The 25,832-nt window shown below is 37.0% G+C and overlaps 2 protein-coding genes and 1 long non-coding RNA gene across 5 annotated transcripts; 2 read left to right on the top strand and 1 right to left on the bottom strand.

Moving 5' to 3' along the window:
• Nucleotides 1–6,281: 6,281 nt before the first annotated feature.
• Nucleotides 6,282–8,154, bottom strand: LOC116189840 (cytokinin dehydrogenase 7-like). The gene has a single exon (XM_031519578.1). It carries the CDS (start codon nt 8,108–8,110, stop codon nt 6,572–6,574), a length of 1,539 nt encoding a protein of 512 aa, XP_031375438.1. The 5' UTR covers nt 8,111–8,154; the 3' UTR covers nt 6,282–6,571.
• A 10,264-nt stretch (nt 8,155–18,418) lies between these two features.
• LOC116189839 lies at nt 18,419–21,710 on the top strand. Of its 2 annotated transcripts, none has more exons than XR_004152489.1 (3): nt 18,419–18,514; nt 18,626–18,947; nt 19,043–20,623. It is a non-coding gene; the product is annotated as an uncharacterized LOC116189839 (long non-coding RNA). The 2 variants fall into 2 exon arrangements; XR_004152490.1 differs by lacking the exon at nt 18,419–18,514 and adding an exon at nt 21,199–21,710 and having other exon boundaries at nt 18,537–18,947; nt 19,043–19,456.
• A 992-nt stretch (nt 21,711–22,702) lies between these two features.
• LOC116189841 lies at nt 22,703–25,253 on the top strand. 2 transcript variants are annotated; one of them, XM_031519579.1, is made up of 4 exons: nt 22,703–23,363; nt 23,439–23,666; nt 24,107–24,476; nt 24,571–25,253. In XM_031519579.1, the coding sequence occupies exons 3-4, from the start codon at nt 24,300–24,302 to the stop codon at nt 25,159–25,161; spliced, it is 768 nt and encodes a 255-aa protein (XP_031375439.1). In that variant the 5' UTR covers nt 22,703–23,363; nt 23,439–23,666; nt 24,107–24,299; the 3' UTR covers nt 25,162–25,253. The 2 variants fall into 2 exon arrangements, with proteins under 2 accessions (XP_031375439.1, XP_031375440.1); XM_031519580.1 differs by having other exon boundaries at nt 23,439–24,476.
• The last annotated feature ends 579 nt before the right edge of the window (nt 25,254–25,832 follow it).

Here is a 25,832-nt window from a genome sequence, read left to right as displayed (position 1 = left end):
AAAAGTTCAAATGTAATTTTCGCTAACAAGACTATCTCTATTATTTTAATTTAACTTTCTAATATCATATTCATTAGTCTCATAATTTTTTTTTGGTTACGAGGTAGACCATGGGCTAGTACGTATAATGAAATTGAAATCCCAAATATAGGACACGGGTAGTCCACTTGAGTATAAAAAAACTTTTTTTAGCAAATTACAGAATGGAAGATTTTTTTTTGTGAATTATTGACATTGCTCTCGCAATTCTGAGATATGGAATATTAAATATTATTATTCCTCTCAACAAGTGCTCTTGGAGCTCAAACTTGTGTTCTTCTCCCTATAGAGTTGAAGTCGTTTACCATTCAACCCACACTTTGTTGAATGATAGATTTAATAAGAATGATTTTTGCTGAAAGAAAATCAATATAAAATAATTAAACAATTGGTCAATTGGGGAGATCTCATGATGTTAAATCAATGTGCATATTTCTCTCCCTCTCTCTCTCTCGCTGGGCAATTTGCCTAAAGATGTCAAATTGTCTTGTGGTAATGATAGTCAATTAGAAATCGCCCTTCCGATTTGCTTTACCTCAAACCTTTCCGGGAGAAAGTCGTGAAATTCTTTTTTCCCCATAAGGTCAATGGCTATGGATCTCACAGGAGATATGACACGCAAGTTTAAAGGAGTGTGAAAGAACACAACGGTAATCAAAATCAAAATCGACGAGAGTGCTATATCATATTGTTCGACGAGAATTCTCACAACCTCACATGGCTTTCATGAAGCTTCTACGTGGGGGTGGGTTTTGCACGTGATTATTATACGTGCCGGAGAGCTGTCCAAAGATGAACTGCTTGCAAACACCAGCCGGCCTTCTTAATAACCCAACACATTACATAACGGCCTTGGAGTTCCGTACGATCGATCGACAACTGGTTTTCGAAGTAAACAACGTAAATTAGACCATGGATGCGGTTTGAAAGGGGCTCTTGCCACTATTTTTTTGCTTAAACATGTGAAGGCGCATGCAGTGTTTGGATATTTCTTAGATCTAATGGGAAGGCGGTGAAAGCCCGGAAGCCTGTTGGACGGCTCGGAAGACTATCGAGGTTGATTGATATGCTGAAGTGAGTTTACTACAATGCATATATGTATGTATAGTTATTTACACGAACTCTAGATAACATCTACTACTTAGATACTCCCGAAAATATTTAACAAAATTATGAAGATAAATACTGATTGCCTAAACTAATTAATAATAAACCAATTTATAATACAGATTTATACTATGAGAATTGTACAAATCAATCGAATTCGACAAGGAAATTACTTGATCGAAAATATTCTCAATCCGATTCACATCCAATTTCTTCTCGCGACCCACACCCATCTCTTGAACCGTGCTCCCACTCGGCCACTACTCAAATGAGCCTCCCTGCTTCTTTCAGCCTCGCGCTAGCTTTGGCCCATATTGATTGCGAAAAATGAGTAGAAATATGTGTAATAAAATCCATTCTCAAAACAAGTTCCGGGGTGGTTTTTACCAATTTCAAATCATTTGAGCTACTTTTGATACGAATTGTCATTCTTTCTACACATACGGTGAAATTTATGCTCGAAAAAGTAATTTTGTATATGCTCGTAAAGTATGCTCGAGCTATCTAGCTAAAGTTACAACCTAGTTAAATGGAGGGAGGATTCAACTTATATCGTCAACATTACATGATGGCATGCACATGAAGCGCCGCATTTCGAATGAAATGGTTGAACGTTTGATTAGCAATTTTAGTCAACATCTCCGACCGCCGTTTTCACCCTTGCATGGTGTTCTTGATGATTTCGGTTTGAATTATGGCCATGCAAATCGACCAACGAAATAGAAACTCCCCTAAAATAAAGAGAGTTTCCTGCAGTGACATCATTATTGACCTAGTAATAAGAGGTCTCATTCGATTATTGCAAATAAGAATTACTGCATCTTTATATTTCTCCTTTTCTATTTATTTTCCTAAGTGTAATTTGTAATTAGAAAGGGGGGAAAAAATTGCGAGCCCAATTGACGCGAGCCACATTGCAACAGAGATTGGGCCCAAGTAACTGAGTGCAATTTACGGTCTCCTATTTAGTCCAAAGCTGCGGATGGGCCTCAATCACCAAATTTTTCTTTTTTGGGTGTTAATCCCTATCTTGACCCGTTCGAGAATGCCATCTATGTTGGGCCTATGACATTTAGGGAGCGATTGGTTCGAGTGTTGTTATATTAAAGAAAAAGTGAAGATTGAAAAGAAATTTCAGCTGGGGAATTTTTTTTGGATTGTAGATCGAAATGTGAGATTATTGTATTTGATAAATTATGTTGGATTACGGAAAACTATGATTTATTTTAACATAGAATAATATGGGTCCCACGATCATAATCTGTCTTGTAATATAATAATTCAACATGTTCTAAATGCAAAGTCTTGACTAACTATGTTGTAAAGTTCTAACTCGAAAAAATAATTACAATGAATTAATTTTTACAGCTTTTACAATCAAATGTTGTAAAATACGATGTAAAGTTCGAACTTTAAAAATCTAAAATCCGAACACCCCCTTATGGAAATTATTTCCCATGGTCTCCCAGTAAGATTTGAATCAAGATCTCAAGAAAAGTAAACTCCCATGTCATACGGTCAAAAATAAAATAAAATGATCCTCTCCTGTCATCTTGACCCTTCTACCAGCGGGGACTCGACGATAGTCTACGGACACATCTCGACTCCATGCTAAGTGGTTGGTTGTGCCTGAATCTACTGAAGTGAATGGTTAGGTCCAGAAGTGCCTTCTTTGCCTCCGTGCAGTTTCGAGCAAAGTGTTCCATCTTATGACAGTTATTGCACCCAGGTGTTGTTATAGCCTGGTTTATAGTTCCAAGACTTCCTGCTCATTGAGGAGACACCCGATGTCTTGGCGCCACATTTCGTAATTGTCACCATCCAGTTTCTCATCCTTCACCAAATAAGCAACAATGGATTTTGATGCCATTGATAACTACATCATGAAATTGCGCATGGATATTTTCCAAGTAGAACAGACAGACACATAATTCTTGCAGCAATGATCTAAATTAACCAATGGAAATTATCAAAGAGGAGAGATCGAAAATTCGCTCTGCTCCTAATCATTTCTGTATCTCTTTGACCATAACCACTAATAAATTTAATTAATGCTGATCAAATATGTTGGAGCGAAAAAGTAAATTTCACTCAACAAAATCTCCCACTTAATAAAACATGCATCAACAAAACATGTAAAATAGTCATCAATTATTCATGCGGAAGCTACAGATAAAACAACAATATTATTCTGACACATTCAGAATTTTTCATAATATTCTGGTAATTTTCCAAATTTATCAAGCAACTTCCTGCAAAAAACTCAGAAAAAATATCAGACTATGTGCAAAAATTCGGAAATCAGTACCGAACATCTCCGACAACATTATGATGTTACAAAAAAAGATTTCAAGATTGTTCGAGCTCTGAGCTATTTATACCAAATTTATCATTTTAAAACGCAAATAATAAGTATTAAATAATGAAATATCTCGAAAAAATCTGGAAAATTTATCATATGATACTTACACATTCCAAATCACCAGAAAAAAATTGGGCTCAAGAACACATCACGCTATCCCAATCATGTGCGAATTATCAAAAGAATAATTATTTCATTTTCTAGCTACCCAAAATAAATTCAGCATTTTTACTTGACTTCCAAAAAGTCTGGAAAAATATTCAGAAAATAGGAAATCATATTTGAAATGCAATGGTCTAAACGGCGTTGCCAACGGAGGCTGGAGCTGCCAGCACGCTCCCTCGTGCGTGTGTGGCTGTGCTGCAGGCAGCAGCACCCCTATTACGAACAGCAGCAGTGGGGTGGCGCGTGTTTTTCACGCACCGTTTTCTCAGTCTCGCACCGGCGCTAGCACTACTCCGTCAGCCTTGCCTCGGCGAGTGGAGTCTGACGCCGCCATTGGTGACTCAATCGCTTATTTTTTTGCCGCCTAAAAGAAAGCTCATGCATCTGCTGGTTTCACCATTCTTGGTTGCAAATTATTTCCTCTTGTGTTTATGAGCATTTATTGGCTCTTTATGAGCATCTGGATAAGTACAGATCAGGTAAAGTTTATACATCTGTACTTAAAAAATATTGCAGATAATTTATTATCAGTTTCCATTGATTGACACATTTATTGAGGTCAAAGGCAAACGAGGCAAAAGTAAGTAGGTACGGTCTCATTTCTGTTTTTCTGGATCTGAAAATTTTATATTAGATAATATAATAAAGATGCATTGTTTTTGTTGCGCTTCTTTATATATGTACTCTCGAAGTTAAGCTTCTCAAATTATTTTTGGATACCGTATGGACAATTTACCTGGAATGATGCAGTGCTTTGTTTTAAGCTCTACCACAAATTTTCTTAACCTAATGGAGGAAATCTTGTTTCTCCAAAGCACGTCTTTCTCTTAGGTCCACTTCTCATCTGTAGTTCATCCGTCAAATTGTTAGTAGTAAAGTGCACAAAGAAAGAGGTTTTGCTTAGGAAAACAGTGTGGCTCAAATCTTAATCGAGCTTTAAATATGTTCCTATCTGAGTTCCATTGTAGGTCCAAAATGGCCATGATGAATTCAATTTTGTATAAACTCCTCAAAGGTCATATGTGAATTGCGCATGGAAGGAAAGGAATCAAAACTTTTATGAAGAATCCACAAATACAACTATGGTGCATCGGATCCTATAGGCTCGCTATCAAGAAGAAGTTTTTCCATCCCTAAAGTGGCATATAAATTGCATCCCTTAACTGTAGCAAATTCAAATTAGCGGTGGCTCATGTGAAAGTTATTTTATATGCCTTGAATGCATTTCTCTGAAAAGTCTATTGCATTACAGTACATTTGGGCAAAACAAGTTTTTTGATATGGTTGAAACGAGCGCACATATTCAAAACAAGCCTCAAGAAGAAAAATAGGAGGGTATGTATATTCCTGTTTTCGTATTTCTATCTACATTACATATAAATTTAGGGGTATGAGAATCTTGTATGACCTTTCTTTCAGACATTCGTTGGTTGCAGGTGAATAAGTTCATACAGCTCTTCAAATGAAGAGACGACCAGTAGCTGTTATTATTATGAAATTATATTCGCCCGTGTAACTCTACTGCATTTGTACGGAGAGGAACTAGAAAAGTTCATGTCAAGGACATCTCCCCCTGCTGCTGCCGCTAAGTCGATCATTTAAACTGTCCGATAAAGAGTGAAGTTGTCAGTGAAACTTGCAATACTGTTGGAAATATATAGCATAAATGGAAGAGTTTATTACTTCTTTGTAAATACTAACTTCAGACCTAAACTTTTGTAATCATCCGGAATATTCTAATGCAAAGCGTGTATTGAAATGCCTGCAGGCATGTATGTACCTTTTCTTTTGATCAGTTCAGACCGTGTGCCAATTCTTTCTTTCCGAGTGCTTTGACTCTCTGCAATAACTTGAAAGTTATACTAGTAGAATCTGTTAAAACTCTACTTGAAAGTCTATATATACTGCAATTCCATTAATTTTATGTTTACAGGACATGGCATCCCCATAAAAATCCCAAAAGATAAGGGCCACAACAATTTTCAACCATTGTTCAATGTCAATCTAAAGTTTAATCCATATGTTTTGCATAATATAAAGGCGTATGATATTTTAACTGTGGAAAACAATGAAGTTAAGAGATAAATAAAAAAATAGCATATATATATAAATATAATTACTGACATCAAATCCACACAATTTTGTTACTGTTGCGCACTCAAAACTCACAATCATAAATTAAGATAGTAAAATCATGGAGTTGCAAATCACGTGCGTCGCACGTGGCAATCCACTAGTAAATTAAAATATGAACAAATTTTTATTCAGATTAATATTCTATACACTGTAAAAATAAAGAACTTTATGCTAACTCTCTATTGCGAGAATTATTACTATATCTTATCTTATAATAATTAAAAAATATTAAAATAGAGTTCATAACACAATAAATCATTAATGTTGCTCACTTTCACCGTTACTACAGTCTTTTTTTCTTTTTGGCAAATATAATCAGAAACTATCATATTCTTTCACCATATTTACATCCGTCAATAATGTTATAAATTTTTTCACCTTTAGCGGTTTCTGCGGTGACCGGCGACCTACTCATTTAAAATGATCAATTATAAAAGGATTGAGTCAAAATAGAATCAGGAAATATAAGGCAACCAAATAAATACATTATTATCAAAGAATTTAATTTCTATTAAAAGAGGGAATAGCACAGTGGTGCACCTTTCGCCTGGTGACCAAAAGGTTTCAGGTTCGATACCTAGTGGGACTACACGTACCCATTTATTAGATATTTAGGATTTTTATTTCAATGCACTAGCATCATAAACCTCCCTTGTAAAAAAAAATGAATTTAATTTCTTATTTATTTCCCCAAATAATTTTTATATAATCAATTAAGTACTTATTTTAATAAGTGCTTAAAATTTCGTCACTTAGTACAATCTAAACTCGGGTAAAAATATTTTGCCCAGGCGAGAGGATCGCCTTCGGATCGAAGATCATCTTCCTCCCTGCGAATATCCCCCATTTCTTCCCAAAATGCGTCTTCCACTCCTCTTGCGTTTCGTAATTCCAGAGGTACAGCTTGTAATCGAATGCATTATCTTCGCATACCTTGATGATCTCCTTATTCTGCGCGATCATGCTTTCAACCGATGGCTCATTTGGTATGGGAAGACCTAGCCGAAGAATGGACACTATGTAGAAGATTTCAGCCTCGGGTAACACCAGAGACGTCCGATCATCGAACTTGTGACGTAAAACCGGGTAGACCAACAGCCTCCCACCGATGCCGTCCTTTAGCACTGTCTTGAACACGGCCTGGTCGAATTTGGCGATGTCCGTCCTCGACAAGAAGATGTTCAGCCAAGGGTGGGGCTTGTACCATGCGCCTTGCACCCTCGCCTCTTGCTCTTCCTGCTTCACCCGCAGCAAGAAGTCCCTGTAACTCACGTCCGCTTGGAATTCCAAGCCGTCGACATATCTCAGCCGTCGTAGCAGCACGTCCACGGTCGCATCGATTGCTGTTCGGCTGTCGTTGTTTTTGTAGTGGAGCGCAACTTCTAAGAAGTATAGCATCGGGCCGGCACTTTTAGGTATCAAGGTCGAGTTAAATGTTTGGTTTGGGTGCAAGGGCACCGAGGGCCATCCGTTGATCGGGTCATCGCTGTTCACTACTGCAGTCCCTTCAATATAATTGAAAGATTGTCCTTCCGGGGCAGTGATCAGTGACTCAGCGTCCTGAGTGAACTCATCGAACTCGGCATAGACCAGCCTTATCCACCTCACATATTCGGGTGCCGGTTGAAGCAGTATCCTGGCCCGAGTGATGATACCGAACTGGCCAAGCCCGCTAAGGGCTCCGAAGAACAATTCCATGTTCTCCTTCTCGGAGCAGACCACCTGCTCTCCTTTCCCCGTGATGACTTCCAACCCCACCACATTCGACGTATGCGGGCCATACCTAAAGGTGTGACCGCCGACCCCAGCGTTGGACAGCGTCCCGCCAACCGTGAGCGCAAGGTAATCCGTCATCGACCTTGGGGACAGGCCCTGTCCAAGGCACCAGTCGAGCACATCCTCCCATAATGCCCCTCCCGGTACGTCCGCGTAATAAGCAGACCCATTGGCTTTGACTAGCCTGAAGTGGCCAGACTCCACAGAACGCATGGCTATAACGAGACCACCTTTGGCCATGGCCTGGCCATTGGTCGAGTGGCCATTGCCTCTCGCTGCCACAGTCAAGTTATCTGAATCGTAAGCGGACCTAACGATCCTGGCTAAGTCATCGGACTTCAAAGGTGCCAGGAAAGCCAATGGTTTCACCGAGATGATGCCACCGAAATCCTTAGCAGCTGCGTCGTAGTTTGTGCTGTTATCGGTGCCGATATCTTGGGCATTTACGGCCACGATCAGACACAGCATTAAGATCAATGTTCCTCCTCTAATTGCCATGGTTTTAGTAGATAGGAAGGATTTCATAGGGAGGATGACAATCTAAATATCCAACTTCAATCTTTATATACCACTCAAAAAAACACCTCAATCTTTATACAAGGCAATTATGCCAAAAGAATATATGCATGTGTATATAGTAAAATTCACTCGAGAAATTGACTTAGGATTGCAACATCTGAACTTCATTTTAAATATAAATTAAGAAAATACATCTATATCTATATCTATATCTATATCTATATCTACATCTATATCTATATCTAAGAAATTGACCTGAATGCAATTAATATAAATAATAAATGCCAAAACTACTCTAAACACAATTAAAATATAATAATTGATCTTAGGTATAAGTATAACGAAGAAATATTATTAGATGCTAGTTAAAGATAATTAATTTAGCACATATATATAGTTTTGAATAAAGTACAAGGCCCTATTTCTAGAAATTTACGGTAACATAAAATATATTAATAAAATATTTTTTGGAAACTGGAAAAGGGTAAATTTGTATGGAGTGAATATGGAATAAATTTGTGTAACATAATGATAATTAATTAAAAGTGCAATATATCTATTAAGTAAGATAATTAGCAGCAGAATTATTAGCAAACAGCATAAAATTATTATTGTTTTCAATTAATAGGGTATATAACCTAAAAAAGCATGTACTATTCAAAAATTCCATAATCTAGCACGAATTTTAAAAATTTTCTAAAAAACCACAAAGTTTCAAAATCTTCCCTAATCCAGCATGCCGTCTCCTTTCGTCCATTCTCTGCCATTAAATTGCTTATGTGGCCGCTAAATTTGACTCATTGACCATTAATTGCCACGTGTCACCATATCATTGGTTTTCCTTTTCCCTTTAACCCTGTGCATTTTTCATTAACGGCCAATAATATGGTGACACGTGGCAATTAACGGTCAATTAGTCAAATTTAACGGCCACGTAAGCAATTCACGGCGGAGAATGGATGGAAGGAGACGGCGTGCTAAATTATGGAAGATTTTGAAACTTTGTGTTTTTTTAGAAAAATTTTAAAGTTCGTGCTAGATTATTAAATTTTTGAATAATACGTGCTTTTTTAGGTTATTTACCCAAATTAATATTATTGTTTTGAATGTTGAAATTAATTGTTTGAAAATTTTTATAATTCTTAAGCACTAATTTAGAGTCTAAATCTAAATAATTATTATAAAATATGTAATAGAATATGAAAATAAATCCATGTAATGCACGTAAATAATAATAGTATACAATAATAAAATTGAGTTTGAGATTGCAATGAATGAACTCAATTTAAATGAAAATTAAGAAAATAGAAAAATAGGAGTTTAGCTATAGAAATTTCACTTAATTAAATGTCAGAATGAGAAATTAGAAAATTATTATGACTGCTTAAAAATTAAGCAATTTCTTTACTTAGAGTAAATATATATAGAGTACCTCCAATAGACGAGTCAAATGAAATTCCTCTAAGAAAATTAGCATATTAATTGTATTGGTCAAATTGGCAGTTTGATTTTGACTCGTTTTTGTTAGAGCTTTCTGGTTCATTTAGTGCTTAGAGTGGCTAGACGTGACCCTTGGTGTCTTTAAATGTTCTTGACGCATGATGATGATAAAAGATGCTTCATTTTCTAATTTCTTACTAGAATTTAAAGAGACTATAACAATTTATTAGAGTGATATCTAATCTATATATCTATATATAGTATATAACAGTGAAACGAAAAAAACATGTTCAACAAGATCGTGCCATGTGTCAACTTCAAGATTAATAACATTGTGCTAAGTGCAATGTGTCAAGCCCTTAGTCCTCTATTACGTGACTTCACCCACTAGGTAGCTTCATTCTAATTAATTATTATAAAAACAATCCCTAAAAATATTAAATAATCATTTAAGAAGTTAATACTAACCTTGCTTTTCGATATATTTAAGTTTTATAATATATAATGGCGAGATTATTCCCCATTAATCGCCACATATTCTAAACTCTCAAATCCTCAGCTCCTCATTATTTCATTCCTCACTTACCTGCACTTGGGATTAAATCAACATGAATAATTAGATAGGTCTTCAAATTAATAATCCACAAAATACAATGAGCTTTTCTTGCTTTTTGTTTCTAATATTTTGTTGATCTACACCGAAATTGCCGAGTGTAACTAGAGTAAAGCTTCTTTCATATTCCTCATTTTCTCTTTCTCCCATGCAAGCATCATGTTGAACAAAACTCTTCAAATTTTTATTTCAATAGGGCTTACTCAATATGATAAATTTAATATTCTTTTAATATGGCTTTGATTAAGTTATGCAAATTGAACAATTTGGACGTTATTTAAAAGTATTCCGATAACATAAACTAATTGATATTTTCAAAGTTCAGGTAATAAGTTCATAGTATATAATATATATGAAAATAAATCTTTGATAGTAATAAAATCGCGTGCAATGCGGGTGTAACTGGCTAGTTAAAGATTTATTGGAATTATAGAGAAAATCTTTTAATACAAGTAAAACTCTTGTTTGGGGTTGTCAAATGTCATCCTAAGAATTTTTCTCTTCTATCTTAAAGAAACTTTTATCCAAGTTTAATTAAATTATCTAATTCCAATTTATTATATTTTCACTTTTTCTGAAATAATTTTCCATTTTTTAGCATTTTTTAATCCAAAAAAGTAATAGGTAATTCGATCAACCATCGAGACAAATGATATATTCGTTATTGCTAATCAGTGCCCTCGTGACTGCTTCGATTTTTCTTTTATTTCGTATTATTTAATTTTCACATTTTCAAGTCCTTTGTTATATTCTAAGTTCTACCCAAAAAACTAGCAGGTAATGCGGTCGGCCGTTAAGATAAATAATATGGTTATTGTGGTCGGATCAATTATTTCTAGAAAATATTTTTCTCCAAATTTGTCAATAAAATCAGAATAATTTAGTATCATAAATACTATATATATAGTTATATATATATATATATATCTTAGGATATATGTTATTTTTTTAAAAAAATAAATAATTTAGGTTGCCAATGGGAAACCTTCTCACACTGTTAGAAGTTATTCTTTAGGGACTTATAAAAACTACAGACAAATTACCTTAAGATCTTACCATCATTAATAAATAAGTGGGTATAAGAAATATTAATTTATTGAAATTACATATATCTAATAAATAATTTGAGGCAGTAGTAAGGACAATTTACAATAGCAAAACATTAATAAATGAGATAGTTAATGCAAAATAATTATCTAGAATTATATGCTCTATATAAATAAATATAGTGGCAATTTTATATGTACTATATATAGATTTGGTACATTATATATTATGTATATCTATAGAAAACTAAATTTTTTTTGTAGACACCTCAATTTGGCCCAGGAGCCTATGCGCAAAGGACCACACCACGATGAGGATTTAAGACCGACAACATAGCATGACCACGTAGAAGAAGGGAGAAATGGCCATTTACCATTCGTCGAGGAAAATCATTTCGAAAATTGTTTGCTGCATTTATTGCTTTTAAACTCGAGACATTTCTTTTAGGAGTTTTTACCTCATATATCTCATGGTTTAATCGTTTTTTAAATCTATCATATGTTTTTTTGTTAGAAATATCTAATGGTTTATATTTTGTTCCAAATATATTTTGGTGTTATCTTGTCTGTTAATGAAACACTAGTAAGCTCCAAATATATTCCATGTTTTATTTTTTTTCCCAAATCTATCATATGCTTTTAATTCTTTCCTCAAATCTATCCCATGGTTTTAATTTTTTTCTCAAATCTATCCTATGATTTTAATTATTTCCTTAGATTTATCTCATGGTTTTAATTTATTCTCAAATCTATCCTGAATAAAACGACCACAGTGACAAGACAGTTAAAACACTGATGGAGATATAGCGGCAGGATAGATTTGAAGAAAAATGTAAACCATGGGATATGGATTTAAAAAACGGTTTAACCATGGGATATATGAGGTAAAAATCTCTTTCTTTTAATTAAACTCCAATTTCAATTTTCAAGAAAAGAAAAGAAAGAAGAAAAAAGAAGAAAAAAAAGGGAAAAAAGAAGCTCCGCGGGATGTTTTCAAACTTTACGTGTGTCAATTTCGATTTTTAAAATCCGGAACGATACGCGGGATCGAAAATTTTTTTTATGTAATATTAATCATTGTATTTTTTTGAACACGATAATGGTCCAAGAATATTTCTATAATATCTGATCATCGAGATATAAATTCGAAAATAATCGAGCAATTACGATTGATGTATTTCGAAGGCTCGATATCGATTCTTATCGAGATTCGACCTTTCTTAACACAAATTGAATCTTTTATAGAGTCGATTATTTTTCGAATTTTTCAATTTCAAAATACCCATTCAAAATATTTCATATCGAGATATCGAATTAAGCCCGAAGAACGCCCGTACGGATAAATCAATAAAATAAAAGACAGAAAAATAAAAAAAAATATATGATGCGGCATGAGGGTCGGCCACAAGTGGCCCAAGTGGCTGACCCCCCATGAGCTAACCTCTCCCTCATTTCTTTCTTATTTTTTCTTCTTTCTTCATCTCCATCTTCAAAAATCTTGTATGCAATAATGATATCACGTAGTAATACTTGTTTGTCATTTTGACTTTTAATATGTAAAAAAAATTATTGACAGAAACAATTCATTATTTTCAAAAATAACATTCTTTATATGTCTTGTGACATAATTTTACGTAATAATATTGTTGCACGGAAGACCTTTTCCTCCTTTCTTCTTTCTTTTCTTTCTGCATCTCATGCAAATTGCCCTGACTCGCCGCCTACCCTGCAGGATCGAGATTCTATTCCGGCGCCAACCTACTCCTTCTATTCCTCGATAGCAACTCGATCTTCCCTCTCACTCTCTCTCTCTCTCTCTCAACTCCAAGTCAGTAGCTCTCTCTTAGCTGAAAAGGAATAGCAGTAGACAGAAAGATTTCTTTCTTTTTGATCTTCACACCATCAGCCGTCATTCCCTCACCCTCCCTCTCTCTCTCTCTCTCTTTCTCTCGGGAAAACATAGAAGCTCACCCTCTCTCACTCTCGGCCTCCATACGGCACACACAACTTCCCTTCTTCCCATGTCTCCCTCGGTTCTCACTCTTTCAGCTCCCTCTACTGACCATCCATCTCCATCTCCATCTCCATCTCTCTCTCGTCCATCATTCATTACCATTCATTCTCTTCAGCTTCTCCTACCTTCGTTTCCTTCATCACCATCCCTTCTCATCCTCAAATCATCACCCTTTCCTTGGCCTCTTTCACACCACGCTAGTAACCATCATCATCATCCTCACCTTCCCTTTCTTCCTCCTCTTCCTCTTCCTTCTATATCACTGCCACCAATACCCTCTCATCAACACCAGCAACTCACCATCCTCTCAACAGTTCCACCGCCATCACCTTCCATCTCCTTGAGTCACTCTTGTTCCTAGCTTCCCTCCATCTCCTTCTGCTATCCCTCACACTCTTCCTGACATTTCCATCACTCTCTTTCCTTCCTTCTCCCTCTTTCATCACTCCATCGCCACTCCTCCATCTTTCTTCTCTTATTCATCTTCCTTTCACAGTTGCCCTATCACCTCCCTCTCTCAGTCGACCCTCTTTTCCTTTCCCTCCTCCGTCCCCTGATGATGTTCAGCTCCTATTCTTCCCTCGTGAAGCTGCTATGGTTGAGTTGCTGCCCCTCATTTGCTTCCAGCCATTGCCATTTGCTACTGCCCACAGCTCCTTGGGCTATTTTGCTGCTGCATCTTGAGCTCTTGGAGCTGTCCCGCTGTGGCCATGGTTGCCACCTTTCCCCGCTGAGCTCCCGAGCTATGACTATTGCTTCTAGGGCCCCTCTGAGATCCTTAAAGGACTATCGTTGTTTATCCTGCTCTAATGGCTGCCCTTCCTCGAGCTCCCTCGACTAGTTGCCACTATTGTGTGCTGCCCTTATCTCCGTCAGGCTGCTTAACCACTGTCCCACCTTGCCCTTGCACTACTGGTGTTTCCTGTGCTGTGTTGCTGCCCCTTTTTCAGAGCTTTTGTCGTTGCTAAACTCCTGTTGAGGCTACTGCCCCCTTTTTCGCGGCTGTGGTGATTCTGGACGATTGGGTCAAGGCCTGGTTCGTGGACGGCCAGAAGACTTACCTGGTCCTTCTCGACACTAGTTTGAGAGAGGTATAAATCTCGAGCTTAGTGGTATGCTTAGGGCTTTTATTGTTCAGTTGATTCGATGCTTGCATTGAGATGATATCGTTAAATGAATTTTGATTAGAAAAGCACGAATCAGTTTAATGATTGAACTTGAATTTTTAAAGAATCGGGACGTGTGACAAGGAACCCATTGACTTGAAAGGGATTGGATTGATTGAAACTGGAACAAACGCACACAAACTAGACATCATGTACACCCGGCCATAATGAAATTAAAGTTGACCAAAAACATTAAATCGGCCTATTTGATCACTTGGACTTAAATTTGATAAATTAAATGGTGATGTGCACATGCGCTAAATGTGTGTATGTTTTGAGAATTGAATGTCATTTCCAATTGAAACCTCACATGAACCAGATTAATCACGTAAACTCGGCCTAAAATCGAATTTTAATTTGTCGCGATATTGGGCCCGAACCATCTAGGATACATGTTTCTATGACTTGATGTAAATCGGAGCAAAATCCGAAAATTTGAGCCCAATCACAATCGGGAAAGCAGTTGTCTAGCTACCACAGACCCGATTGGACCCTTGGGATCCAATCGAGTCACTTAGGTCGGGCTAGGCTCGTTCTGGTGACTCGACAACCAATTTGGGCTTGGTTTGGCCCACTGGGCCTAATTAGGCCCATTCGGCCCAATTAAAGCCAGTTAGGCCGGCTCGAGTCTCCTTTTCCATTTTTAAAATTAAATCAAACATAAATATTTTATCCTCGATCAAAACCCATTTGTCACAATTTTCGTAATTAAATTCGACTTGTTAGACATCGTGTCAAGTCCGAGCACGAGATGATAGTGGCATGCGCGTGTTAATCCCGGGATTTGAATTATTTTTCTTTTTTCTATGTGTTTCCAAGCAATTTAGGTGGGGAAGAGATATAAAAGGGAGGATTGAGCGATTCATGTATTCGAGTCGGGTAGGTGAGAATGAGTGAAAATTCATCTCTTTTTATATTGATCAATGTTGTAAGAATCCCACGCTTAACACATGTGAGGTCTCGAGAGACACGAGAATTGTGCGAAGCAGATTATTTCGATCATGAGGATGGTGACCCATGAAAAAGAAACTAGTTAGACTTGGGATAATTCACTTCATTTGAGAGTAAGCAGGAAATCAATAAGCATGCAATCTAGATCCACATTCAATTGGATTGAATAGGTCATATCATGGATAAATCGAAAGACGCATGCTTAGTCGCATTTCTAGTGCTCAGGCCTATTGATATCTGCATTTTGTTAATTGGATTAAGCCTAATCATTTTTAATCTCATATTCACTTTATAGTAATGAGTTGAGCCACCCCTTCCGTGATTTGAAATCGTCCATTCGGCTTGATTCTCCTGTTTTCCATTTTGAACTCACGCTGTGTGACATATACGGAGCCTAATCACTCGGTAAAGAAGTTAAAATATTACAACCAGTGACATGCTGAGTACCGATTCTCGGACGATCGAGGAAACTCAGTTGTACAGGACCCCTGAATCTAGAACCCTGTTTCCGTAAGACCATGATCTTAACAGACTGAGGAGGTATAGTTATACACTCTAGAAGGGCGACTCATCGGCCCTAGGTCTTCGGATCTAAAACAGATATTGGCGACTCCCTTCATATGGTTTATTGCGCATCCTCCCTTTTCCTTTCGTCACGAGGTGCCAGATCTCTGTCCGCACATTCTCAATCTTGTAAAATTAGTTACATCTCTAGCTTATATAAAAATATCTATACAATTCTCTTCTTCTCATGAGAAACTATTTAGTCACTATTTTAAAATTTCGTATACTTAACTTAGTATATCGTTTAATTAAGTTTCTCATTTTTTTTCTCCATACTTCTATATTTACCAAATTAAGACAATTTTGAAATTAGAGTGTTTCACTGAATGCACTAACACTTTCATCCTCAAATTTGTAGCGAGCCAACGCGTAGGTCCCCGAAAAATTGTGTCACCAATTTAGTTTCTGAATTTTCAAAAATCATAACAAAATGGTCCTTTCCAAGGTCTTCAGGATCAAAATGTTGGCAAAAAAAAAGGTGTAAAAGGGCTTTTTTGTTAGGATTTAAAAAAATTCAGGGACTAAATTGGTGGAAAAATTTTTTTTGGGGACCCATATGTTGGCTTTCTTCAAATTTGAGGACCAATTGGTTAGCGAGCACGTGTTTATCTATTTTAAAATAAGGCACAAATTAATTGAATGAATACAACTTACAAAAATATTTCTTTTTGTGCTATTGATATGATCTATAGTTCCTTACTGCATCAATTTCGCTACACCTTTCGATCGAGGTAGCTGAGATTGCCAACGACCTTACAACGGTAGTGTTGGGCCCCGATGAGGTCCTCATTGCCCAAATTTGAAAAAAAAGTAAAGCTTAGAGAAGAATGAAGGAGGTAGGTGGTCAAAGTCTTATCGGCGCATGGCTACCATCCCTTAATTGGGGTCACCGGAGACCTTTGCCTTCATGGACAACCTAATTGGGCTGACAGTAGTTGTCGTTGAGGCCCACCGATTGAAAAAATGGAAGTCGTGCTAACATTGATATCAAATTGGTGGTTTGTGTATTTTTAGGTCAAGAAAAAAGTTCGTACTAATTGGGCTGACAGTAGTTGTCGTTGAGGCCCACCGATTGAAAAAATGGAAGTCGTGCTAACATTGATATCAAATTGGTGGTTTGTGTATTTTTAGGTCAAGAAAAAAGTTCGTACTAGAATTGATAAAATGTGAAAATCCTGTATTTTTTTAGGCAATTAACCCTTATAATTATAATATGTATCTATATTATATTATATTATATATTTATTTATATATAATAACAAAGACCCGAGCTAAATTCTCATGCGACCATATCATCAAAGATATACAACGAAATTCCCTCGCATTACCATGTCATCGTTTATACATTTTTTATCAAAGAAATATGTGCGATTTCTATATCAGCATCTATATATATAGAGTGATATATTGAAATATATAACGGGAAATGAAATTCAATATATAGTGGATGTTATAGATACTATGGAAATTCAATAGGAAATTCACTATATATAATGAAATTCAATATATAGTGTATGTTCAATAGGAAATTCAATATATAGTTGATATTGAAAGCATCTAGCACATAAAAGGTATGTTCTCCAAACATTTTCGAGAATTCTGCTATTCAAAGTACCACATGGCATCTATATTATTGCATATGTAATAGGAAAAAAGACAAAAACCCTCATTGTGCTTTGGGGTTGGAATAAATCGCACCCTGTTATTTATTTGGGACAATTAACCCATGTGAATTACTCCGTCAGATATATGGGGGTTCCGAAGTTATTTTTTTCATTTTCAGTTCTCAATCTTTAGTTTTTTAATCATTTTGATCCTAAATCTTTTTCTTTTATCATTCTTATCCTCAACTTTCCATTTTGTTTCATTTTAATCCAATAAAGAAAAATCGAAGGAGGAAGGGGTCGGGGCCGCCAATCGGCGATCCTGAACCCTCCACCGAGGGCGCCAGCACCCATAGAGGATGTCGGCGACCTCGGTGGAGGGGCTGAGGTCGCCGATTGGCGGCCCCGACCCCGAATCGACCGGGGACCCTGAGTCGAAGTCCTTGGTCGATTTGCCGGAGTCGGGGCCACCAATCAGCGATCCTGACCTTTCCACCGAGGTCACCAACGTTCTCTGTGGGTGCCGGCGCCCTCAATGGAGGGTTCGGAGTCGCCGATTGGTGGCCCCAACCCCTTCCCCCTTCGATTTTTCGTTATAGGACTAAAATGAAATAAAATGAAAAGTTGAGGATAAGAATGATGAAAGAAAATGATTTAGGATCAAAATGATTAAAAAACTAAAGATTGAGGACTGAAAATGAAAAAAATAATTTCGGAACCCCATATATCTGACGGAGCAAATCACAGGGGGCTAATTGTCCCAAATAAAAAATAGGGTGCGATTTGTCTCAACCACAAACCACATGGGGAGTTTTTGTCTTTTTCCCTATGTAATATATAATAGTAGAATATACATATAAATATCGATTCCATAATAATTATGAAATCTACATTTATAACACACAAGACTAATTTGTACAACACAAATCTTATAGAGATGAATTTCAATAGTGAGTATATATTTTAGAGACCAATTTGCATGTTGTGTCAAATTTTTTGGGTATCCTAAAAGGTTAGCATTTTCGTTAGGAGCAACCGCTTCTATAAAGATTTCGTCTTTTGTTATTGCTTGATTCTCAATCTTAGGCGCCTATCGGAAATCAATCTCTCATTGTTCCTTCAGCTGACGCTGAGAGCTGATTCAAGAAGCATCCCGCGAATATCGAACGGCAGATATATAAGATTGTCGGGCCGCCGCCAGAATCAAAAAGTTCCCATTTTCCTGTTCAATCAAATTCCTCTGTTGAGGAAGAGGAGGAGGAGGAGAAGCGATGGACAAAGACAAGGCGGAGTTCTTGAAGGAGTTCAGCGACGGCTTCGGGGTATCCCGATGGTCCCATATCCGTTGATGAAATCCGGGCCACTGAGTTCACGCTATTGGAGGGAGAGTCTGCTTCCTTTCTGTCACTCTCCATCTCTCTTTCGCTGGCCACCTGAATAATTTGGTATGGGCTTGGGTTTTGTTCTTGGGCGAATTTTACATGCAGGTCTTGTCTACTTGGATCACGCTGAAGTAACCTGATTGTACTCTGAGCTGCAGGTGGAAGCTTATCTTTAAGGAGCTGACTACTACTTGTCTATGGAAATCCTCGTGTCCTGCTCTTCGCCAAACTTATCTCTTTGGCCTTGTGATTCATTTTCTTTTGGTCCAATTAGTTGCTCAAGAAAGATTTGGTCTCTTCGGACTTTGGATGGATAATCATGAGACAACGGGACCCATAACTTGCATTTGTTTCCAAAGATCCTACAATTTTGCTTATTTGAAGATATAATTTCTCCATTGCTGTGAGTTTCAAGTATTCTCTTAAGTATAGCTTTTCTCAGTTGTTTACATCAACTTATGTGCAAGCATTGAAGGTCGATGAATTCTTTGACCTCGAGAAAGAGAGAGCCTGAGCGACACAAGCATAGCGATTTCTTTCTGACATTGTGAGGGAATCCCGGCAACAGGCAGGTACCATATTTTGGGCTTTTAGCTGTTTGATTTGATTCCTAAAAGATAGTTGATAGTGCACGACGTGGACTTGCTTGGGCATATTACTCTTCGGTATGCTTGTCCATAACAAAGATGTGCAAAAAGCTGATTTCGACCTCCAGGAAAAGACTTTCCATTATGCCTAATGTGGTCTTTTAACTCAACTTTGCAATCATTACACCAAGTAACCCGATTACATTAGTTGACTCAAACAAATCAGCACTCAAGGTGACAATGGCATTAGGTTAATTTGGCGTCACATCCTCATCAGCTTTCTTATTCTCGTGTACAATGCAGGAGTTCAAAATATACTAAAAACATCTCGTGCATAGCACCAAATGAATAGATTGGGGATATTGATTATTTCATTATCTAAAGGTAAGGGTAGTATTGACTAAAGCAATATAGGAGAAATGAAGTTTAGTACAACAATGCCCTCTTTTGATTCAGTATATAATAGGTCTAAGATTCAATACTTAACAGTGAACTTTCGTACCCCTGTATTTTTTCTTTTCCTATATCCATGAGCATCCAGTATAATCTAGAGAAAAAAACCTTGCGTGCTTATTTTATTTGTGTTATAATTAGTTAGAACTTAAATTGATATGCGTTTTGTGCTAAATTAAATAGCTATTAATATGTTTTTGTAATTCTGTTATGACACTGTTTCAATTGGACATAATGCTATCCTCTCTTGGTGCCATTGCCAACAAGCACCGAGGTCGACTGATTTGAGCACGTTGGGCAACAGTGGCAACCATGACCCCTCATATGAGTTCCTTGGCGCTCTCTGACACCGCCACGACCTCAAACAGCGAAAATGTGCTGGCTAGGCGAATACCCTCAATGTTTTTGTCACATTTCCTCATAAGTTATGGATCATCTTTTAAGCAAGGAAGATAAAGTTACTTGTCCTATCATAGCACCTTTTTTAATAGCGTCCCTTAACTCCACCACTCAACGTTCTTTGATTGTGATTGGTAATGGAGTGAAATTGAACTCGTCTCCATTCTAAATATATATATATGAGATTATAATGTTCTTTGATTATATGAGATTATAATGATCATTAAAAAATAATATGTGTACGAATTTATTATTAAATAGAAAAAAAATATCGATTATATTATTGAATTTATGAAAAAATTGAGTGAAAATAAGAAATTTATTATTAAAAATTACTTGTATAGCAATGAAAAATATATATATATATATATTTATTATTAAATAAGAAAAAATTATAAAATTATTATTATTATGCTATTAAATTTGAATAAAAATGAAGTGAAGTGACATTAAAATAGAGTTGAACTCCATTCCCGACAATTGAGTCAGATCAATTTGACTTTAGGTGCTGATATCAGTTTCTTGTCCCCATGCGAAGGGGGAGGCCTTTGCACCATACAATGAAAAGTGTATTATTTGACTCGATAATTATTTCAGTTTTTAATAAATTACTAACAAAAAAATAAAGTACACAAGTTTCAAAATAAACTACTCGAATTCGAAATAAGTGATAAAAATTTCTAAATAATTTAGACAGATTTCATAAAATCTCCCCCCGTGAAACGGTTATGCATAAACAAATGAATAAAAAGAAAACGCCCACTTTAATCTTCGTTCTTGATTTAATAATTACTCTGTTTATCCCAAAACATGCCTCTTTCTTTAATTTGTTTGACCCAAAAAAGGGGAAACTAAACCAGAAATCCATTTTGCAGGATGAAAAAATGGCTGGTGCAGGAGGCGTGCTTTCATGCAAACATTGGCTACGGAACATCGGTGGAGGCTGAATTGTGTGGGTTCAGATCGAGTTTGGAAATGGCATGGAATTTGGGATTCGTGCTCCTAATTCTAGAAGGTTTGAATCTCAAGTGATTGCAAACGCTCTGATCGAGCCCGAGGAGTGCGACATTCAGATAGCTTTGGTGGTTACGGCCACTTTTCTGAGTGATTTGGCAGCGTCGACTTGATAGAGATGAGTGACAGTGAAGAGGCCCCCCACCAACCGCGAGAATATGCCGGCTGGCGAATCTTGTACTTTCCTCTTCTTTCGATTTACATATTCCATGGTTATGCCTAATGGCATTACTCGCATGATTGCTTTGAACGCCACTGGTGCTACTTTACCTCTCTTTTTTTATTTTCCTCGTTTTCGGTTTCTACCCTTATGTCCAAAAATCTGTCGGCTCTTTGATTAATCCAACTGGAGTCATGTTAGCTCACCGATCAGTAAAATTCTTCCCATCAAAGATTTTCTCTATTCAAAAGATTGAAATTCGATACCTTATTCAAGGAGAATAAGTATCGAAAATGTTTAAATCAGTGCTCGTAAATATTTATTTTACTTAATGCATTGGGTTTAGCCCGGTGTCTCAAAAAAAAATCAAGCCAGCATATATATATATATATGTATATATATATATATATATTAGTTTTTGTCCATTTCAATAAAGTCTTCGGCAGTAGGTAAGATATATTCATCAATCTGCATGGGCAAATGCCGACAATTTTTTTGGCCAATAATATTAAGATAATAATTTATACAATGCCCTATATAACACGTATGAAAATGTTTGTATTTTATAAATTTATGAAAATAAATGAGTAACAAAATTAATTTTCACTATTGGGTCTTTGTATGGATACAGGAAGAAAAAATATTGTGTGTAATTCAAAAAATATGTGTTTAATTAGTATAATTTTCTAAGAAATATTGCTTATAGACGAAGAAAACTTGTGCCTATGAATAAGTACTTATATATGTATAACTCTTTAGAAAAAAAAGGTAAAATAGATAAAGAAAATAGAGTAACATGATGGTGTCAAATCTTACAGTGATTGGGGAAAAAATGAGAAAAACTTATACTCCATATGGCATAAAACATGACATTATATTTTTAAGGAATATAATTGATCAATCATATTGATGGGGTCATTTGATCCAGTGGATCAATTAGGTTACACCACCACTAATACTAGACAAAAGAAAGAAATAAAAAAAAGGGACATGAAGAAAGTTGTGTACTTTCAAACAAAAATTTGAAGAAAAATATAACATGTGTTCCATTTTGTATATTTAGTACTCTTAGTACGAATTTTTTTTTCTAAATTTTCCAAATAAAAGTTGGGCAAAAGTACTTTTTGAAAATTTTTCGACTATAATGATCGAATCATTTGGCATAACCCACTGACCAAATTACGCGATACATTATTTGAGTCAGATTTGAAACAAAAAAACTAAAATGGCATAACTTTTCGACCTAAGAATTGGATCATTTGATGTAACGCGTCGAAAGAATTATGTGGATCGGGGTATGATATGAGAACGCAATAAAGACATAAACTTGTTGACCTTACGATAAAATGTTTTGCATAATGCATGATCGGATTACGTGATACCTTGTTCGGATCAGATCCGAAAATGCTAAAAATGGGTGGAAATTTTTTAAAAAATGAGGATTACAAAAAATGAAAAACAAAATAAAAGGATTTTGATAGGATCATTTGGCGTAATTCATCGACCGAATTACGTAATATGTTATTCGGGTTAGATTTGAAAATACTAGGGTGTGTTTGGAAAATGAAAAATGTTCAACTCTGCTCTGTTCAACTTGCTATAAGACAAAACTGCCCGCAACATTTGAAGAGCAGTAGATCCCGCATGGGTGTGTTTAACTAGTCGTTCCTTTAGGGTTACAGATAATTTTTTTTTTCGCTTTTGTCGGCAAAAGGTTGCAGGGAGCCGTTGAGTGAGAGGATACACAACAGAAGCCGACTCGATGCTCTCCATCTTCTCCTCCTTCCTGCATGTTCCCTCTTCTTCCTTGTAGAGTTTGTCTGCATAGGCATCGGCCGAAATCGGCAGGATTTCTTTGTAATCGAGGTCGGAAACTGCCCGTTTGGTGAGTCGGAGTTATCAATTTCACTGATTACTGACTTATCAATACGTTATTTGCAGATCCCCGTTCGTCCGTGAAGGCTTGCGTCAATGGAGCTGGTGCGAAGAACAGTGAAAAGCATGAGCTTTTCAGGAGTGATTCACGAAGGACGTCCTGTCTGTCACCGGTTGCCAGAGATTCTCGACTTTGATCGCTGTCGGGGGCCCCCTTCAGATCGCTGTTATCCACTAGGATTGGGGTTTAAGAACCACAGGAAGTTGTTGTTTTGGAGAGGCATCGGCAGTGTGGTAACATTTTCTGCTCGCTATCTCGATTAATGCTTCTGGATTATTGATTTCGGTGGAATTTCGAAGCTATCTGCTTATACAGACCTCCTTGGTTATCTGCTACCATTATCCTGTTAGTGTAAGGTGGCGTATTTGTGTTAATTTCATCAATCTGTTTTTCATCTCAATGAAAAAGCCTTGTCTGGTGTCCTTTCCGGAATAGGCCGAAGTTGTGAGCATGTTCTTCCTGATTTGTTAACAGAATGCCCATGTTGCTGTGGATTACTGGTTCGCCCTGTTTGTGCTTCTCTTCCTTGTCTGCTCAGTGTGCATTATGTTGGCTTATGGCCGTTGTCATCTTAGTGTGCATTCTGTGGGATAGCATGATGCATGTTCTCTGTAGTTCAAGAAAAGAATGACTGATTTCGGTGTTTAATGTTGGTGACTATTGTTGCTGATAGATCATTGATAGGTGCACTATTAGACCATTGTTATTCTGGACCAACCGCATGCGTCATGGCTCCTAAAGGCGAAAATATCATCGACTGGAGTGATGAAATGGAGTATACTTTCATAAACATAATGCTTGAGAAGCTGAGAAGAGCACATACTACAACATGGAAGCAAAATACATGAAAGGAGATCATAGTTGAGATGACAAATCTTTATCCCGATCAGCAACTGTGTTTGCAAAAGGTAAAGGATAAGCATAAGAGAATGAAGACAAATTTCACCCGATTCTCTGAATTAGTCAGGCATATAGGCGTCGGGTGGGATGCAGACACAAACACTATCACAGCCGACCAAGATGTTTGGGATATGTTTGCAAAGGTACATTCTCATAAATTGTATGTTTGGGTTCTATGGTTGTTTTGAATGAATTGTCACTGATATCCTTTGAGTCATGTTGTACTTCATCGTACAGAAGAATAGAGCATACAAGGCATTCCGGAGCAAGGGCTGCAGCCACTACGATTTGCAGAAGCAACTCTTTAGTTCCTCAGTGCCTACCACTGCTCTTCGCATCTCCTCGGCCGATCCACCTCCAACTTTAGAAGAAGAACGCCGATTAAATGAGGAATTCTTATCTAGGGGGAAGGGAAAGGAGAAACTACATGTCGACCTCGAAGAAGGCTCCGACGAGAGTGACGACCTCGTCCATGTTGCGGAGCCCATTATAACCGAGTCTCGACGTCGAGTGCCGAAAAGAGGTCTAAGCAAGAGCTCACAAATACAAGAGTGCATGGACCTGTTCAGGGAGAGTTACACGAAGCAACAACCACATAAAACTCCACCGTTGGCAAAGAGAAGCAAGTCGGTATCAAGCCCTGAGAAACCTGAGAAGAATAGCATCGACGAAGGCCTCGAGGAGTTGGCTAAATTGAAATCGAGAATCCTTCACTCCTTGTATGTGAAAGCCGCCGAAGCCCTCCTTGATCCGACAGCGCGGAGGCTTTTCATGTGGTTCAAGGAGGACGATCGACTGGAATGGATAATGCAGCTTCCTCATTCTTGAGGAATCCATGAACCCATCTTTATATATATTTTTTCTAACTACTGGGGTATTTTTTGTTTGTTTTGTGTGTTTTCTTCTGTTGATGAATTCTTGTTTTATGTTTGTGTTGCATGTTAATGACTGCTTGGTTATAACTAATGTGTTTCACTTTTAACCGACGTGTTCGTGAACTTATGTCCGCAGTTATAGGCGATCATTTGTCAATCAGTATGTCTCGTAATGCGTCATACTCGAGCTATGATAATAACTCTATTAACAACGAGCCTGACAGTAGGTGACGAGCGTTCTTCCACTTGATGATGCAATATGATCAGCTCAATGAGTCCATTCCACGGAACAGGCCTTGTAGAAATTCAACACTTCAAGGAAGACAGTACATTGTTGAACTACTAGGGAGTGACGTTCGGTGCTTTGAAAGTTTCAGAATGGAACCCTACGTGTTTAGAAATCTATGCGACACACTTCGATTGCGATGTGGCATCACAGATACCAGTAGAGGTATTACTGTCGAAGAGCAAGTCGGTATGTTCTTGTTAGTTATTTCATACAGTATGCGATTTTCAATGGTGGCGGAAATGTTTCAGTATTCGAACGAGACGGTGTCACGATTTATCAAAAAAATTGCACGCGGAATACAACAATTATCGCAATATTTTATAACACCGCGGAAC

The sequence above is a fragment of the Punica granatum genome, unplaced genomic scaffold (genome assembly GCF_007655135.1).
Source record: "Punica granatum isolate Tunisia-2019 unplaced genomic scaffold, ASM765513v2 Contig00026, whole genome shotgun sequence".
Classification (NCBI taxonomy): domain Eukaryota; kingdom Viridiplantae; phylum Streptophyta; class Magnoliopsida; order Myrtales; family Lythraceae; genus Punica; species Punica granatum.
This window is presented reverse-complemented; position numbering and strand designations above follow the sequence as displayed.